General features: G+C 35.0%; 1 protein-coding gene across 3 annotated transcripts; it reads left to right on the top strand.

Annotated features, from left to right (window-relative positions):
- The first annotated feature begins 1,778 nt into the window (after positions 1–1,778).
- On the top strand, positions 1,779–17,869 carry LOC132285432 (probable LRR receptor-like serine/threonine-protein kinase At1g06840). 3 transcript variants are annotated; one of them, XM_059787625.1, is made up of 21 exons: positions 1,779–1,916; positions 2,497–2,598; positions 3,818–3,968; positions 4,261–4,332; positions 4,447–4,518; positions 5,145–5,288; positions 5,382–5,453; positions 5,578–5,649; positions 8,771–8,845; positions 10,719–10,787; positions 10,934–11,002; positions 11,165–11,236; positions 11,445–11,531; positions 11,664–11,732; positions 12,921–13,438; positions 15,218–15,376; positions 15,482–15,765; positions 16,007–16,058; positions 16,556–16,806; positions 16,971–17,105; positions 17,282–17,869. In XM_059787625.1, the coding sequence occupies exons 2-21, from the start codon at positions 2,505–2,507 to the stop codon at positions 17,624–17,626; spliced, it is 2,862 nt and encodes a 953-aa protein (XP_059643608.1). In that variant the 5' UTR covers positions 1,779–1,916; positions 2,497–2,504; the 3' UTR covers positions 17,627–17,869. The 3 variants fall into 3 exon arrangements, with proteins under 3 accessions (XP_059643608.1, XP_059643609.1, XP_059643610.1); XM_059787626.1 differs by lacking the exon at positions 1,779–1,916 and adding an exon at positions 1,977–2,112; XM_059787627.1 differs by lacking the exon at positions 1,779–1,916 and adding an exon at positions 2,119–2,241.
- Positions 17,870–18,557: the final 688 nt, after the last annotated feature.

Here is an 18,557-nt window from a genome sequence, read left to right as displayed (position 1 = left end):
TATATTACTTATTATACATGTCAAATTACTCTTTTATCCTATTAACAGAATAAATTTCTCTCTCAAACCCTCACCCTTCCTTAGTGTAAATTTATTTTCTTCAAAATTCACACGTTTAATTGACCCATGGTGGAATTCACATGGTGGAATCGAAACCAATTTACACGAATGAGACGAAATGTAAAACCCACACCAAATTATTAACTTCCAACATCACGTAAAGATACCAAGGCTGACACAAAGCCAAAGACCCATTTGTCTTCTTCCACCACGAATCCATCTCTTCCGGTGAATCACCACCACCATTTAATTTTCAATCAAATTCCCATATTCACCATCACGATCTAACACAAACAAACTCAAAAAACCCAAAGTTTCCACTATTCAAAAAAAAATTGCAAAGTCTCCACTTGAATCACATAAAGCGGGAGCGAGAGTGAATTCGAGAGCGGGAACATGAAAACGGCAAAATAAAGTAAAAAACAATGAGAATGGGAGTAAGAGCACTTGCGGAGGGTGAAAGTGAGAGCACGCTCGGAGCGTGAGACCAATATTCTTTGAGAAAAATTGTTTGACTTAGGTATTCACCCAAATCAAATGTCAGCAGATTTGAAAAAAACAAAACGCGTTCATACATGTGACAGAACGCGTCGAATCACGTTGTGTTCGGAATCTGAAAATCCATCAAAAGAGTTGATTGCTGGTCTCACAAGGCCTTAGCATGTTCTGCGACACTAGTGTTTGGTCTTCTTTCACTGGTTGATTAGTGATCTCCATGGTAGAAAGAGAAATCTAGAGAGGGAGATTTGATTTTTGTGTTAGAATGGTAATACGATAAAAGAGTAATTATACACACTAACAACATTTTTTAGAAAAATTGACAATAGAAGTAATTAGGTGTTAAGACACGCAAGTATACGTGTCCATCAATCCTAGCGACATTTCCTAGAAAAATTGACAATAAAAGTAATTAGATGCTAAGATACACAATTATATGTGTCCATCAATCAAGATTGTGATTGGACTAACAATCGCATGTGACTCTGGTTAACACCTTTCATTGTTAAAAGATAATGAAATGATCTCCTTGGTTGTTATTTTTTTGTCTATAGTTTTCAATGTGTGTAATTAATGGCCCTGCAAATCCCACATTAACGGTTCATGGTAGTGTTGGGACAACAGAGTCTACATTTACATTAAATTCATTGCCCCAGCAATTGTCCCACTCTTGTATCATGGTATTGAAGGTTCATTTGATTTTTCGTAGTCTACAATGTTGTTATCACTGTCAAGTGGGTTCTCTCTAACATCATAATAAATGTATTTTAACAGATTCCAAGTACTCAATATCTGTATTATGTCGTCACCATCCTTTTCCAACACGTGTGCTTTATCTTTTCGAATTTGTCAGGAAAAAAAAAAAATAATAATTAATTCTCAAATTTGTCCAATATCAGCCGACCCGAATCAGCATAAACAGCAACAGTGGAAGTTTTTAAAAAGGTGATATTGGATCCCTCCATTTTGCCAACTTGAGCTCCAAGGGGGGCGGGGCTTCAACTTGTATATATATGTTTAAAAAAATCTAAGAACGTACAAGACGACAAGTCAACGCCCTTGCTGCGATGCATCAAAGTCAACATTTTGGACACGCCATCGGCAAAATCGACAAGAGCATTTTAATCCCCAGACGTAGACAACCATTTAAATTAACTCCAACAAATAAACTGAAATCTCTCTGTATACATAATATATATATAACTGTAGTGGATCAACCAACTGTGACGACAATGCCATCTCAGGGATCGTTTTCTCGGGGAAAAGTCCAAAATCGCCCCCCTCACTCTAATTTATTATACAAATCTCAAGGTTGTTCAATACATTTTGTTGAATATTTGAGTCAACTCAGATCTCAGGTAAGATTTTTTTAGGATTTACATTACAACTTTTAATTTTTATTATCTTCAATTTCCTTGTCTTTGAATTTTGCTTTTTTTAGTATTAAGAAGGTTATACTGATTGCTATGTAATTCAACCCTCTGTTTGATTGCTGAGAAAACGGAGGAAAAACAAAGAAAACTTGATACATTCTCACTCTGCTGATTATAAATGGTACTCAGCTCAACATAGCCGATTAATTTTGCTTGAGCATATACAACCTTGGAAAATATACCCTGTACAACTTTTTGTGCTCTTTTCCACTCCCTTTTCTCAGTTATCAAAAGAAGCATAGACGAACTTGTAGGTGACAATTATCTGTTGATTCTGTGTATGTATGGGTACACATATATGTATGTATAGTTGTATACTACTATTTGGGGAGAATACATATGTATTAGTTTAAAGGACATTAATCTACTTGCGATGATTTTTTACCCTGGCCATCAGGCCCTGAATTTTTATTTTTATTTATATTTTCAGTTTTTGAATTTGAAGTGCTTGTCAATTCATACTTTACAACTTGATATTATTTCTTTTGCTCATATGATTTCTAAGGCTCGGGGATGATGGAATGGAGAGTTCGTGGATGTGTTTTCGCCATCTCATTTTCTTGCTTTCTTCTCCTTGCAATGGCACAAATTACTGCTCCCTCTGAAGGTGAACATTATTATATTTCCTAGAAATTTGACATCATTTTTGTTGGAGCAAGTTTCTATTGTGCACAAGTGTTTCTTCTACTAATCTTACTGCACTAGACAAATTTTGCTTTCATGTTCTCACTGTTCACAAAACACTAATGCTAAATTTTCTTGCGATTTTTGTTTGTTATTATATTTTATTGGAATTTGGACCTTAGTGTTTTAGGTGGTATTTTCATTTTAGTAATAATATGTTTTATTTAGTCTTTCCCTCTTTAAAATTTTTTGCAGTGGAAGTTGATATAACTCTACGATTTAGAATATTGTTCTTTTGGATGTTATTTTAGGTGCTCATTAGCCTCATTACATATTTTAGGGTATGTGCATATGTTGCCGTTTGATTTGGTTTAGAAAGTACATAAACGCAACAGTTGCCTAAAAATCATAACAAACTTGGATCCATGGGAACCCCCAAATCGAACCAACCTGAATAACCAACCTGATCCGGTTGTAGACCTAAAATTTCCTAAAAAGACAACCCTAGTAACTATGCCTAGTTCAAGATCCGGCCTTCTTCAACCCAAATAATTTTGGTTCTGTTTTTGCAAGCGTGAAGTAAGTAATATTGCCAATGAAGGGCATAGCTAAGGCGAATTTGTTTAGCTCAACATTGACAGAATAAACTTAAATATATGTGGCCAATTGGAGGTAGCACCAATATGGTTAAGTTGAGATGATGTTTGCAATAATAAATGGTCCATCTGCGAGGAGAGATGTTTTGGTGAGGTTGCTACAACTCAAGAAAGCCAATATAGGAACTGTTCAAGTGCACAGTAATCTGGACTCCAGCCTTCAACTTCTGCATTCCACCTCCATTGATTTCCATACAATCAATAATTTAATTTCATCTAATCTAGCATTTTATCACTTATTGTGCTAATATAGGAACTGTATTCTACTCTCTCTCTCTCTCTCTTTAAAAAAAAAATTTATACTGATTGCCAAAGAACTAATGATGCATTTAATTGTTTGTTGTCTGTAATTGTGTGTGTGTGTTTTTGTTATATATGTAATGGGTTATAGAATGGTGAACTATCTTAAGAGTTATGGGGCTTGCCACATGGCTCAATCTGATGCATAACTTGAGTTAGAAAGAATGTACTATTGTGCCAGTTCGTAAACTTCATTGTTAGCAATGTCTTGCATGAGAATAACCAATAATTTGTGTTCATTTGCAGTCAATGCATTGCGAGCTGTGAAGAGAAGTTTACTTGATCCTATGAACCATCTTAAGAATTGGAAAAAAAGGGATCCATGTACATCAAACTGGACAGGAGTTTTATGCTTTGATAAAATTGGGACTGATGCGTACTTGCACATCCGGGAGCTGTATGTTTTTTTTATGCAACTTCTTTTCTCCCACTGATCTCGTCTTGAATAAATTTGATTCATTGTATTTGGCTCATCTAGGACTGTAGGAACTAAGATACAAAAAGATTCAATTACTTTGCTCTTTTGTTGCCAATATGGCGTCACTTCTTTTTGTTATTAACACAACAGAAGATCATCGCATTGCTAAATCTAAGCTATAGTGCCTTGAATTTTAGACAGTTTCTTATATATATATATATATTTGGTTTATGGATAATGCCACGATTGTCTCTCCTATTTTTTGGTGCAGGCAGCTACTGAATATGAATCTATCAGGAAGTTTGGCACCTGAACTTGGCCAACTAACTCAGCTTCTAATACTGTGAGTTGTAACAAAACATTAAATTTATAAAACTCGAAACATTACATTATCACTGCAAACTTTTCTATAATATTCTTTCAGTGATGCTGATGCTTCTCTTTTTTCTTTGGGAAGAGATTTCATGTGGAATAATTTGACTGGAAGCATACCAAAGGAGATAGGAAATATTTCATCTTTGAAACTCCTGTAAGTTAACTCCACATAATCATAGTTCTTGGAAACTATGTCATATTGTCTCCTGCTTCTACTTCAGTACTTTAAGTGCAGTACTATTAACTACCACTTTTTGTTTTGTTTTTTCTCATAAAATGAAAAAAAAAGGGGCAAACCTAGTGCACGAGGCTCCATTGCGGGGTCTGGGGAGGGTCAGGTGTACGCATCCTTGCCTCCACATGTGGAAGGGCTGTTTACTTGTTGCGACCCATGACCTCTAGGTCACAATGGAGCAACCTTACCGTGCACCAAGGCTCACCCTCTTTTTTCTCATAAAAGAGTGACATGTAGAAACCTAACTTCTATTGACCTTGCTCTATAAAGATGACACGTGACTGACTAATGCTATAACCAATTAGTTAAGGCCTAAAACCTAACTTGATCATCTTTGAGGAACTTCTGAGAGTTGACAAATAGGCCTGCATAGTTTTAGGTTTTTTTCTGGCAGAATTTAATTCATCAACCTGAAATTCATCCATAGTCATGGTCCAAATTTAACTCGAATAATGGTTAATTACATAAAAAGGAATACTTCATTTTTTGAAATATCTACACAAGGTGTTTCTTGTTAATTTAACCTTCTTATTCTGTTTACGCAGGCTCTTGAATGGGAACAAATTTTCTGGTTCTTTACCTGATGAGCTTGGTTACCTTTCAAGTTTAAATAGATTCCAAGTAGACCTGAACAAGTTATCGGGGCCAATACCAAAATCATTTTCAAATTTGAACAGTTTGAGACATCTGTAAGTGGATCTTCATGCTATGAGTCACTCTGCATTGATAGGGACTTCAGATTACTTCCTTGTAATTTATCTGCATGTATGTTCCTTCTGCAGCCACATGAACAATAACTCGATTAGTGGACAAATTCCTTCTGAGCTTTCAAATTTATCCAGTCTTCTTCACTTGTGAGTTAACATAGCAGATTCTTCTCTCTGTCACCAAATTGTATAATTATATTGGTAATTGTTTCATTTTGAAATTTGTGGATATGTTATAGTGGGTCTGATATCAATTGCACAAAATTTACAGGCTTTTGGATAATAATAACTTATCTGGGTCTCTTCCGCCAGAGTTATCAAATTTTCCAGACTTGCGTATACTGTAAGTTGCTCCACCATGCATCTTTAGATGGCTTGTGATTAACTTGTTTCCCTTCTCATATGGTTTTAATTGTTGAAATATAGTTGTTCTATCCATTTTGCTTCACAAGGATGGCGGATTATTTTTTATGAATTATTAGCAACAAATATTTTTAAGTTTATGGTATAAAGCATTATGCTTTTAAAATGACAAGTTACACAGGTTTCATGTTTTCATAAGATCTAGGTTTTTACTTCCTATATTATTTTAAATGCCACTTTTCAAAATAAGAGGCTACTGGGAAGAAAGAAAACAAGTAGGCATGTTGTTTTATGGTTCTCTGGGGCTGCCTCATCTCTCCTTTTTGGTTTTCACTCTATCAAGACAGTATGGGTTCCTTAAACCTGAGATACCGGGGCCTTTTTACCAAATGTAGTTTGAGGTCTATGAGCGGCGCAGACAGAAAAGCTCTATCAATAAGAAGAAACGCACTAGCTGACTACGAGTCTCGCCTCGATTTCTCTCCTTAAAGGGCCACTTCCACCTCAAGCAATAAAGATTAACAGATATATTAATACCTTATGCGCGAACCCATTAAATGGCCCCAGTTGGGGGAACGGCATATTCATAAACGTCTACGGAAGATTAACAAGCTAAAAAGGAGGTCCTCCTTTTTAGTGTTTCAGAACTCCGTAGTTTGAGCTGTTGGATGGTGATGTTTACGGTAAAGGTCTAAAATCCCCCTAGGGCCGAAGAGGCTACTGATGATGCTTACTGAATTGGACATCTAACTTAGTTGTGATGATTTAAAATTTCTGCACAATTCAAGATTTTCAATGTTGTGCAGAAGTTGTGATTGCCTCATCGATAAAATTGAATTGCATGCTACATCTAAGCTCAACATGCAAGTCAACAAAGCCTTTTTCCCAACTATTTAGGGGCAACTTGAGAAATCAAAATTTTAAATCCTTTATTAATCAACTCAACTGTGACAATTTTCACAGTTCTAATAGCCCCTAATGGTGCAGAGCAGTCATTACGGTGCCTTAATAGACCGTAACAGTTATGCAACAGCATTTACAGAGCCGTAACAGCCGTTACAGGGTGTGGTATGAAAATTCCAATTTGTTTTCATTCTTTCACTTTTCTTACCCTAACAAGTAACAACTCAGACACACTCACTCAACCTGTTCATACTCACAAGATCTGGCCTCCAAAGCTTAAAAATGAAATTGAAATTTGAGTTTCTAGTTTGAATTGAGAGCTTTCCTATCATCTTTATTCCTTTTCCTCTCGAAATACAAAGATCCATGATTCAACAACACAGCTGTTGATTGGTATTACTTATAAGTAATATGATATTTTATAACTCATTGATGTGATGGGGTCCCATTTGGTAGCTATTGAACTTGGTTGAATACTTTGTGAAAGGGTTGGTAGATTGGCTTCCTCTTTTCATAGTCGTACCTTTCACACTAAATGTAACGTCTTTGATAAAATATATATATATAAATATATATATATATATATTTGTAATTTTTAAGATTTTTTATTTAAATCTAACACACAATTAATGTTGAAATTAATACCAAAGGCCATTGTGAGTCTTTCTTGGAGCTTCCAATATATGGTTTTACCAATTTAAAAAAAATAGTTTGAATAATGTTTTTATTTTTACTTTCCATCATATAATTATCTTTATATTGATGCAGTAAATTTAGGTACACTATAGAATGTTAGCCATTCAGGCTCCTCTTGGATCAAAGGATTTGATATGAATGGATTTATGTTCATTCATTTGAACGATATAGCATACACCTAGAGTGAGTAATTTAACTTCAAGTTTTAATATTATAGGTATATAGATTTGAGAGCTTTATATGTATATATTCCAAATTACAATGTGGAAGGAGTTATTTTGAAATTCATGTCTTCAAGGATTTGACTACAGAAGGATTGCAGTTCTCTTGAGTTTCAGGGTTCATGTTGAATAAACAATATTTTATTTGAATCCATTCATTTACCCAAATGGAGCGAGTCTATCGACTATTAGTAATAAACCATTTACTAAGTTATTAAATGCGATTTTGTAATTTTAAATTAGTATATGACATTGAGAAATTAAAAATGTTGTTTGAATGTAATTTATTTAACTCATTGCCCAGTAGAGCTTGAAATGGAGTGGATTCATGTGAATCCAGATCTGGATCCATCTTTAATATTAGGGTCCATATTCGAATTGAATCAAATCCTATGGGCAAGGTTCATATCTGAACTAAGAGTGGGGTGAGCATGAGTACCCACAACAATGGGTGATCCGAGATCCTAGCTGTGGGGATACCCCCAAGATGATGAGGACACCTGGCACATGCATGTGTGGTCACATAAATATTCCTTGCAATTGTACGTGTCAGGGTGTATAAATTCTGTTCCATGGTGACGTGAGAGGCCAGTTCTTCTTTGGCCTTGAGATCCTGCTCCAGTCCTTTCGTGAGCTTATTGTTCCCAAGTTCTCTCCTAATCTCATCTCTCTCAATCCTCCTTTGTTCGCTTCACTCTTAAATGAAAAAGAGGAGAAATGAACCCCAACTACTGCACCTTTGAATCAAAACAGAGTAGTGGTTTTCAATTTTGAAAAGTTAGTTTTCACAAGGTATGTGTTACAATGAGTGAAGTTGTGACAAAAATTAGTAAGTATGATTTAATGAGTGACCACAATGCAACAGAATCCAATGCGTGGGGGTGGGAATGAGTCCTCTGGTCAGTTTCTTTTTAGGTTGTCGTTGCACATTCTTGATGGTAATTTTTCATATAGTTGTCAGGCTTATATGGCTTTAAATGGAGATTTTTTGGCTTAGTTAAATTTTCACTTGAAATGTCCCCATCCCTGGGTTGTCGGCCTCAGTGTGTCGCATGTTGCTATTGTGTTATATGAACATTAATACCACGTACCTATGTTTGACTTAATCAATTCTCAGAGTTATTTCCTAGTGGCCTGTTTCATATTCCAATTTGGGGCAAGTGGTTTCATGGAGGTCTTTTTCATGTCCATACACTGCTCCTATCCTCTGGCCAGCATTATTTCCAGAGTTATAACTTTACAATTAGTTTGTGTTAACACTTTTCTCTTTTCTTCTTGCAGTCAACTAGATAACAACAATTTCAGTGAGGCGGAGATTCCATCTTCTTATGGAAAGCTGTCCAGATTAGTAAAATTGTAAGTGCTATTTAAAGGGTCTCTGTTTTTTTTTTTTTTTTTATAATTCTTTTTACATTCTTATCAATGAAGAAATATGCATTAATATCAGGCACAGGTATCTTAAGTCATTTTGAAAATTAGCAAGTTAAAAGCTTGGTTGTACTTTTGATAATTTGATAAATTAGTTCGGATAATATAAATTTTTTATTTATTTTGTGCATTGTGACTTGCATTTGGGGCTTATGGTAACTTGGGTCCATCATGGAGCAGACATCAGTTCAGATCCCATGAACCAGCTTGAAACATTAGAAAAAGATGTTCACATTGCAGGAGCATCATATTTGGATTTATACAATTTGATACCTGATCTTGTAAGGTCTTTGAGGATCTATATGCATTGGTGATTAAAAATTTTCCTAGTGCCCAATCCATCTTTTGTCATGCATACATGCTCTCTCAACTCTCATGTATTAGATTTATGATCTGAGAAGAATTTGCGGTCAACCTGCTGATGGACATCATTAGACCGCAGTTTAAATTCTCCAATATTTCAGGGCAGATCATATTCCAACGCTTAATGCTACCAAGTAATCGACCAGGTTTAATAGGGTGGCATGATGGAGTAGTATTTTAAGTGAAATAAAATTTGTTCATAATGTTGATAGTAGAATCGATACCTGTGACGTCCCACATCTCCTAGGGGGAGAGGAAAACCATGAGCACCAGAGGAGAGAATGCAAAACGGAAAATATTTGCACGGTGTGGGCGGGTCATAACAAAACATACTAGTATAGGGTTAAAGTCTGCTGGGCAACCAGTGAAATAAGCTTCTTTACTAATACTGTGAGTTGCTTCTCTTTTGCTGCTCTACTTGCATGTTAATGTGTACAAACTCTGGAGGAACTCGTAACCATATGATACTTTTGAATTCAGTTGTTTTTTCTTTTGCTTTTTTATTGTTTTGGGATCCAGGCCCCTTGATAAGGGGAACGGGTCGTTCTTTATCTATTTCTAAACCGAAAACAATTTATTTGTCTGGCAAAAGAGAAAGGTTAAAGTGACAAAATTGTCCTTCAGTAATAACGTGACTCACTTAAAAACTATTGACTTTTAAAATAACGTGCTTAGACAAAAACCACCAGTCAGAACTTAAGAAGCTACCTGTAAACCAAAATTTTAAGCAGCACACAAAATCCAAATTAAAGACTCAATCAACAAGGCAAAACGCACCCACAAGCTGACTAATGGGTTTGTGTGGGGGGGTGGGGATCCCACTGAAGGTGCTTGACTTGGATTTCTTAGGATGTTCAGGTGACTGTAGAGAAAGAAAAAAAGACATCTTCGGCATACTCTATATCAAATTGGAAAGGGAAAATGAAACAAGAACACGAAGATTCATGAAACTTCATACCTTAAATAATTGTATGAAACTAAGATTGATTCTTGTTTCATGGTTTGGGTGTTTCCAAAATGAAATGGCTTAGGCAAAATGTAACCATTCTTATTCACCGAAAAAAAAAAAAAAACACTTAACCATTCTTACCCAGGTGGCATAAGCTTGTTCTTAGCTATATTTATGTTTCTCCTTATCTCTGCTATTGTTGACAGTTACATGGAAGGGGTATGAGTCGGTTTGCTAAACTTTTAAATCATTTGGAAATCACTACAGAAACACGAAACAAAGTTGCAGCATTTTTAGGGTTTAAAATGGAAAACTACAAAAGGATAAAATAGAAGTTTGTCCATCTGGATTAGTATACTTTACTTTGATGTCTATTCAAAGTGTAATTATGCAAAATAGAGAAGATGTAAAGTGTAAACTCTGTGTTTTACTATAGTCTATCCAAAAAAGGAGTGCTTATGCTATTTCTTTCTCTTTTTGATTTGGCAGAAGTCTTAGAAATTGCAGCTTGCACGGAGCTGTACCTGATCTCAGCAGTATAGCAAATCTTAGCTATATGTAGGTTTGAGCATTGTTCGGCATCCATTTGAGTTTTCTAATATTATTTTCCGAAGGCAGCATATACTCTTGTCAGTTCAGTGCATTAATTCCATTATCTTCTTTGGATGATACTGCATCTAACTGGTTATGGATTATTGATACAGAGATCTCAGCCAGAATCAACTCACTGGATCCATACCATCAAATAAGCTTTCCAATAATATGACAACTATGTATGTTAATGGGCTCATAGATTTTCCAGTTGTTGACTGTATAAATAGATACTCATTTGTAGCTATTTCTAGGCATTACTATTTCTCTTCTTGTTGCTTCAATTTTTTGAAAATAAAATATCAAATGCTATATGTAACATTTTACTTTCTTGACTTATGCAGAGATCTGTCAAATAACCATCTTAATGGATCTATTCCCGAAAGTTTCTCAGATCTTCCTTCTCTCCAGAAACTGTGAGAATCTTCATGCTTCTTTGCAGAATTCTTTTCCTATTATGCAGTTAAAATTACATGGTAACAAGTTATGGAATAGTTTAAATTTAACGCTCTTGAACATTGTATGTGCTTTTGAACTGCATAGATAGTGATAGCAGTTTCAGTAATTTGGAATACCATTCTGGTTCGTATTTGATAAGATGCTGTAAATGACTGTTTATTACAGATCACTTCAGAATAATCTTTTGATTGGTTCTGTCCCCACAAACATCTGGCAGAACATGTCCTTCAGTGGAACCGCTAGACTTTTACTGTAAGACCTCAAAGAAGAAAACAATTGTTATTCTCTGAAATAAAATAGTTTTACTTTTCATGGAGAATATATTTGGCTTTATGTGAAATGGCTGTCTTGCTAATTTACCTTTCATGCACTTCGTGAATGCAGTGATCTTCGGAATAATTCATTTTCAAACATTTTAGGAGATCTTAATCCTCCAGCAAATGTCACCTTAAGGTGTGCTTCCTTCTTCTTCCCCTTTCTATTTATTTACAATAATACTTCCTATTTGGTGCAATATTATGATTTAGGTTTTACTGAACATCACATGTTGTGCCATCTAAAATTTGAGTGAACCACATTATATGTTCTAGAATATTAGAAATTTATGTGTACTTATAAATAAAAATAAAAATAAAGCAATTTATGTGCACTTTGTTCTACTGCAAGTATATTCTAAAATTTATGTGCAACTTGGTCTATTGCAAGTATGCCACCATTACCAATATATATATATATATATGCAACCATTCCACAATGAGCTCAGGTTGCATGACTCCCAGATTTGATAAAGATGGCAAATGTGCCCTTGACTATCCAGTTTCCAAGTGAAAGAATTTTCCCCAAGTTATGTAAGGTTTCATGAGTCACTTTTTTGTTTCTATTTTCTAGCACTTATCATTTTATTTGGAAAGAATCTTGTCATATATACCACAATCTAACGATATCCCATTATGATAGCTTCCTAGTAAAGATAGGCTTCAATATATTGTAGACTTTCTAATTCAAAAGAATATATATATTTGTTTCACAATTCAAGACGATAATTACTGGGGCATCTGTGTTATATTTATGTATGTATATATATTTGAATCATTTGATGCAATCTTATGTATATATACTATCAGTTTTACATCAACTCTCACAATATTCTTTCTTTTTTTCTTTTCTTTTTTTCTTTTTTTTCTTTTTTTTGTGTGTGTGTTTTTTAGGCTTTATATTTTGTTTATCCTTTGTTTCAGAAAACAGTAAATATCAAGTGCACGTAATTTTTTTTTTTTTTTTTTGTGGTTGTGGTGATAGAGCAGCTAATTTGCTGTAGCATTCAAATTACAAGTGGAGATTGAACTCTTCTTTATTACCCATTCAGGTGTACTCAACTAAGAATTTTTTTGTCTTATTGTAGTTAAAATTGTCGATTGTCGATTTCATTGTTTAAATGTATCACTGTGCTTATGAATCTTTAGGTTTTGAGATCAGATATTCATATGATTTTTTATCACTTATTTCACTTTCTTGTTATTTTTTTATATGGTTCTAATGAAATTAATTAGCAGATAGTAATACTTTTTTCACTTACAGTACCTTTACCATGTTTTGTTTTGCTTTCATCATTCTCATCAATTTAGCAGCTATATCCTTCAGGCTACAAGGCAATCCTATCTGCAGCAATGCAAACTCAAAAATCACACGCAAATTCTGTGGATCTGATGCTGGAGGGGGTGACATTCTTGAAAAGTCAACTGATTCAAACCTGACTTGTCCTATTCAAGCATGTCCTGTTGATAATTATTTTGAATATGTTCCATCATCCCCTGTGCCATGCTTTTGTGCATCACCCCTTAGAATTGGATATAGGCTGAAGAGTCCGAGTTTCTCTTATTTTCCTCCATATGCTGACTTATTTGAGATGTATGTGACATGTTCGCTTAACTTGGACCGTTATCAACTATCTATTGAATCATATGCCTGGGAGGAACGACGTCTGAGGATGTATTTGAAGCTTTTTCCTATGGTCAGTAATGATCACTCAAGTAGATTGTTCAACAAAAGTGAGATTCTGCGTATTAGAGGCATATACACATCTTGGCAATTTCCTCCTTCTGACTTTTTTGGACCTTATGAGCTTCTCAACTTCACTCTCCTGGGACCTTACTCGTATGGTAAGTATTCAATTCTTCATCTTCTTCTATCTCAAATTAAAGTTTCAAGTGTTAAGAGATTGATATACATTGTTGGGCCCATTCCTTTCCGCGTGCTAGCGGGGTCGGAATGAGGGAGGGTGTTAAAGTTTTAATAACAAGAATATTCATTCTGAATTACAATTTTTCCGCTTCAATTGTCAGAATGATTTGGCAGAAAATATGGCCGTAGACTGAGCTGCCAACTAACATGTTTGTTGATTTGCTTGACATACTCCCCCTGTCCCAAAAAAATGTCTCTTTTGGGGACAGAGGGAGTACATGATAATGAATATACCAGTTATAATTAGATAGCAACAAACTGGACTTTTGGCAAACATTTTATGTACAGTTCAGTTGAAATTTTGGAAGTCCTGCACCTCTTGAGAACAGACCAAAACAATTGTTAAATCCAGGAAAAGTACTAATCTAATGATGTTTAGATAGTGCTGGATTTTCAGGCACATTTAGAGAAGGAATAATGTATCTAACTACTTGAATTAGCTTGGTATAACTGATTACAATATTAATCTAATAAATACAAAAAGAAGAAGTGAAGTTAGGAAGCTAAGTGGGAAAGGCTAAGAATGTGTAATAAGTACCACAAGCGCGCACACAAATATGACAAATGAGAGTCAATTTCCCAAAGTGCTCCTACATGGTAAACTAAGCTTCCTTGGGAGGATGGTTCATGTATATCACACACACATCCAACTTGACGATACACTATGATAGAAACCATTGTGTGTTTCTTTGGTGAGAACATCTGCAAGCTGATCTCCTTCCCTGGTGAAATGGGTATAATCATTATATCTTGAGCTTTCTCTTTACTGAAGTGATGATCCACCTTAATATGTTCAATTATTCATGCCTGACTAGTTTATATGCAAAACTTATGCGCTTAGATCGTGGTAAAATTATTATAGGCAATTGATAAAGTGAATCATTATGAAGTAAGAAGAATATTTATCCAAAAGCGTGGAGTGCTTCACTTGTTAATCACTAGTTTTCAAAAGCATTAAAAAGAAAAATGGAACTAAATTCATCACCAAATTTAAGCAGACAAATGAAAGAAGAAAACTCACATTTAAAAATTAAATGTGAAATCTATAAACCTATAAAATGATTGTCAGTAAGTCAGAAGTTAAATGCTTGGCAAACTCTACAAACCAGTGGTCCAAAATCACTTGCTGAAGTGACATGGTATTTCTTTGCTCTCACACTATCACTCTGCAAAATGTGGCATGCCTAGTTGCAGACTTAAAAAGTGCTTGGCAACCCAAATATAGCAACTGGCATGTCCCAATGCAAATGAAATGAGACGTGGTTGTGTTGGTGAGGTGATGCCCTGACTTTCTAAATGACATGTAGTTTCTAAAATAAGTTCATAAGTGAGCCCCGCACAGGCGGCTCGGCTGGTAATGTCTTTGGGGGTACCCCTTAAGCTTCTGGTTCAAGTCCTACTAAAGGTAAGGCCTGAGTTTAAATGATGCACGTGGTTTGCAAACCATCCGAGAGCCCAAAGTGACTGGGGGTTGATTCTGTGTTACCAATAATAATAATAAATAACTAAAAATAAGTTCATAAATGATAATTCATTCATTCATTTGTAGGCATGGGAATTTGGGTCTTTTTAGGGAATATTGTCTTCCATTAATCCCACAATATATATCTAGAATGTTAAAGTGATAGTAATTGAACTTACTTTCATAGTCAGTTTAATCTTGGTTTTATAACCTCATATGATTTTTATTGCTACAGTGAATCTTGAGACTCAAGGAAAAAGTATAAGCAAGGGCACTTTAATAGCTGTTATATTAGCGGCCATCGCCTGTGCTGCTATTATCTCTGCAGTAGCCACACTTTTGATTGCAAGAAGACTTGCTAGATACCAGCATACACTGTCAAGGAAACGTTTATGTAAGTACTTAAAGAACATTTTTATGAAATTTAGTTTTTTCTGTCAAATATATCATGTCTGACTTTCTGAGGAAAATAGTATGAAGTCCTTGTTACTCTTTGCAGCCTCAAAGCTTCCTATAAAAATTGATGGAGTGAAAAGCTTCACTTTCAAAGAAATGGCATTGGCAACTCAAGATTTTAACAGCTCTAGTTTAGTTGGCCAAGGAGGTTATGGGAAGGTTTATAAAGGAATTTTATCCGACAGTAGTGTTGTGGCCATAAAGCGTGCAAGAGAAGGATCCTTACAGGGTGAAAAGGAATTCTTGACAGAGATAGAAATGTTGTCAAGGTTGCATCACAAAAATCTGGTTTCATTGGTTGGATACTGCGATGAAGAAGGAGAGCAGGTATGTCAGGTTGGGTGGTGCCCTGAAATGAAGTTTTTCTATTTCAATCATTTCAATCATGGTATGCTTAAAGTTGGGCAAAACTTACTACTTTCTTATGCATGCTTTGAAGAATGAAGTTCACATAAATGTTCACTGCCCTAGACAATAAATGGGTGTGATGTAGTGAGTGTTTAGATGTAAGAGGATCAATTCCATTGTAAAAAATTTCAGTCTGAGAGTGTCCTTGGCACATATGCAGATGCTGGTTTATGAGTTCATGCGTAATGGCACCTTGCAAGACTGGCTTTCTGGTATGGATTTTTCGAGATTTATCATTCTTACTACTACTGTTCCATGGCGCAGTTCTGTTTTCATTTTATTTATTTTTATTTGTTACTATTTTTGGGGTTGCGGGGTGAGGGGGCTGAAACTTCACCTTACTGTTTCTAAAAGATTATTTATTTATTTAGATGAAAAGTAAATTATTGATGTATTTTGTCGTTAGGTACTGCCATGCAGCTTGGTGTATTTTATTTGATTTAAAAGTTCAATTGGAATAAAATAATTCTTCTTTTACTTTTTCTGACCATAAACTAAATTTTCAGTATCTTTTTACTGAAGAAATACCACTACTATGCTTTGTGGGTGCCCTCCAACAATTTCTAAAATACACTATCTACTAATAAAACATCTTGGTGTGTGTGAGTTTCGTGGTGTTAATTCTCTATTGAACACTCTTTCCTAATGTCAATTTTCTATTCAACACTCTTTCCTAAGTTCTAAGTATATGGATTCTCGGATTTGACAGCTAAATCGAAGGAAAGTCTAAACTTTGGTCTGAGGTTACATATTGCATTGGGTTCAGCCAAAGGTATTCTTTACCTCCACACTGAGGCTCACCCTCCTGTATTCCACCGCGATATCAAAGCCAGCAACATACTTCTGGACCCCCAACTTACTGCCAAAGTTGCGGATTTTGGACTCTCACGGCTTGCACCAGTGCTGGATGATGAAGGGACTTTGCCTAATCATATATCCACAATTGTGAAGGGAACACCTGTAAGTCTTAGCTCTCTTAAACATACACTATGGAAACTATGGAAAAATAAATTGTAAGAAAGTACCTATATTTGAGCCAATCTTGTATGGCAAATGGAGGAAGTCAGTAATATACTGGTAGAAATTCAACAGCAAAGCTTATTAATGCCCGATTGCACATGCAGGGTTACGTTGATCCTGAATACTTCTTGACCCAAAAGTTGACAGATAAAAGTGATGTTTATAGCCTTGGGGTTGTATTTTTGGAGATTTTGACGGGTATGCAACCAATATCGCGTGGAAAAAATATTGTCCGTGAGGTATGTATATCCACGAGAAGTAATCAATTTGAGATCAATTTAATGTGCCAAGACAGTAATGTTATTTCTTCACCTGCTGCTTTTAGAACCTTAGCCCCCATATCTACAAGTATTTTGTTGTTGAATGTTGGAAAAACGAAAATGAGTATTAAGGATTTGAAAATCTTTGATTTTAGGTGAATTTAACTCGTCAGTCGGGCACAATGTTCTCACTTATAGATAGCAGAATGGGTTCTTACCCTTCTGAATGCGTCGAAAGGTTCATAGACTTAGCCCTCAGGTGCTGCCAGGACAAGCCAGAAGTACGGCCATCAATGTTGGATGTGGTCAGGGATCTAGAAAACATACTCAAAATGATGCCGGAAATCGAATCTGGATCGTCAGAATCTACATCCAAATTTTTTGATGAATCAGCATCATCATCTTCGTTGGCCTACTCAAGCAGGGACTCATATATTTCGTCATATGTTTCAGGAAGTCATCTTGTCAGTGGCGTTGTTCCCACCATCAGACCGCGCTGATACTCCGATAAATCTTATACTCCTGGAAAGACAAAAGAAAAAAAAAAAAATACACAGAAAACAGTTTCTATGTAAATATTTGGGAATGTAAGATGCCTTTTGTTCTTGAATTTTTGTTTGTAAATTGTGTAGGCAAGAGAAATTTGGTTTATGCCAGTTATTGATTGTGTAAATGAACGATAAAGTTTAGCTTTCGTATGGAATAGAGGCAAGAATGATGTTGAAGATGACATTGCAATAAAATTCTATTAGAGCATGCCTAAAAATGATTCGGGTAAACTTATTTTCAAAAAATCATCAAAAGCAAAAATAATAGGCATTACCGAACAAGTTGGACGAGATTAATGCTGAATCATGAAAATAAAATATTTTAAATTGGTGTATGTTAGTTATTGATTGGGTAACTTTGGAATAAAGGCAAGAATGATGTTGAAGATGACATTGCAATAAAATTCTATTAGAGCATGCCTAAAAATGATTCGTATTAGTAAACTTATTTTCTAAAAATCATCAAAAGCAAAAATAATAGACATTACTTTGTTCGAGATTAATGCTGAATCATTAAAATGAAATATTTCAAACAGTATGCACTCATTATACTAAAAGAACATAATCGTTAGAAAAAAAAAAATTTAAAAAAAAAAATAATAAATAAATAAATAATCATTAAAACAAAATTCAACCACCACACGACCTCAAAATTTCAATCACAAGACAAAAAAAAAAATTTAAAGACTCGTCATGACATGGCAAGTCGTGTCAAAATCTAATTGAGGAAAGCATAAATGTATAATGATGTCAACTGAGGCAACAAAATATGTCTGTAAATGGCCACATTGTCGAGAAAGACAAATATATCATACATCATATATAGTTATATACATATATAATGGTTCCCTCTCGGCTGGACAACAAGCACTCCAAAGAGTTC

This window comes from Cornus florida, unplaced genomic scaffold, assembly GCF_030987335.1.
Source record: "Cornus florida cultivar Cherokee Brave unplaced genomic scaffold, ASM3098733v1 CherokeeBrave_3.0.0_Hap2_Chr11, whole genome shotgun sequence".
Lineage (NCBI taxonomy): Eukaryota > Viridiplantae > Streptophyta > Magnoliopsida > Cornales > Cornaceae > Cornus > Cornus florida.
The sequence above is the reverse complement of the archived record's forward strand: the minus strand, read 5'-3'. Positions and strand labels throughout refer to the sequence as shown.

What these genes read in the sequence shown, in the direction of transcription:
- LOC132285432 (XM_059787625.1), top strand. Translation starts at nt 2,505, where the DNA reads ATGATGGAATGGAGAGTTCGTGGATGTGTTTTCGCCATCTCATTTTCT. An exon ending in CCTGGGACCTTACTCGTATG is followed by an intron (nt 13,439 to 15,217) that starts GTAAGTATTCAA and finishes TTATTGCTACAG; the next exon opens with TGAATCTTGAGACTCAAGGA. An exon ending in CTTGCAAGACTGGCTTTCTG is followed by an intron (nt 16,059 to 16,555) that starts GTATGGATTTTT and finishes CGGATTTGACAG; the next exon opens with CTAAATCGAAGGAAAGTCTA.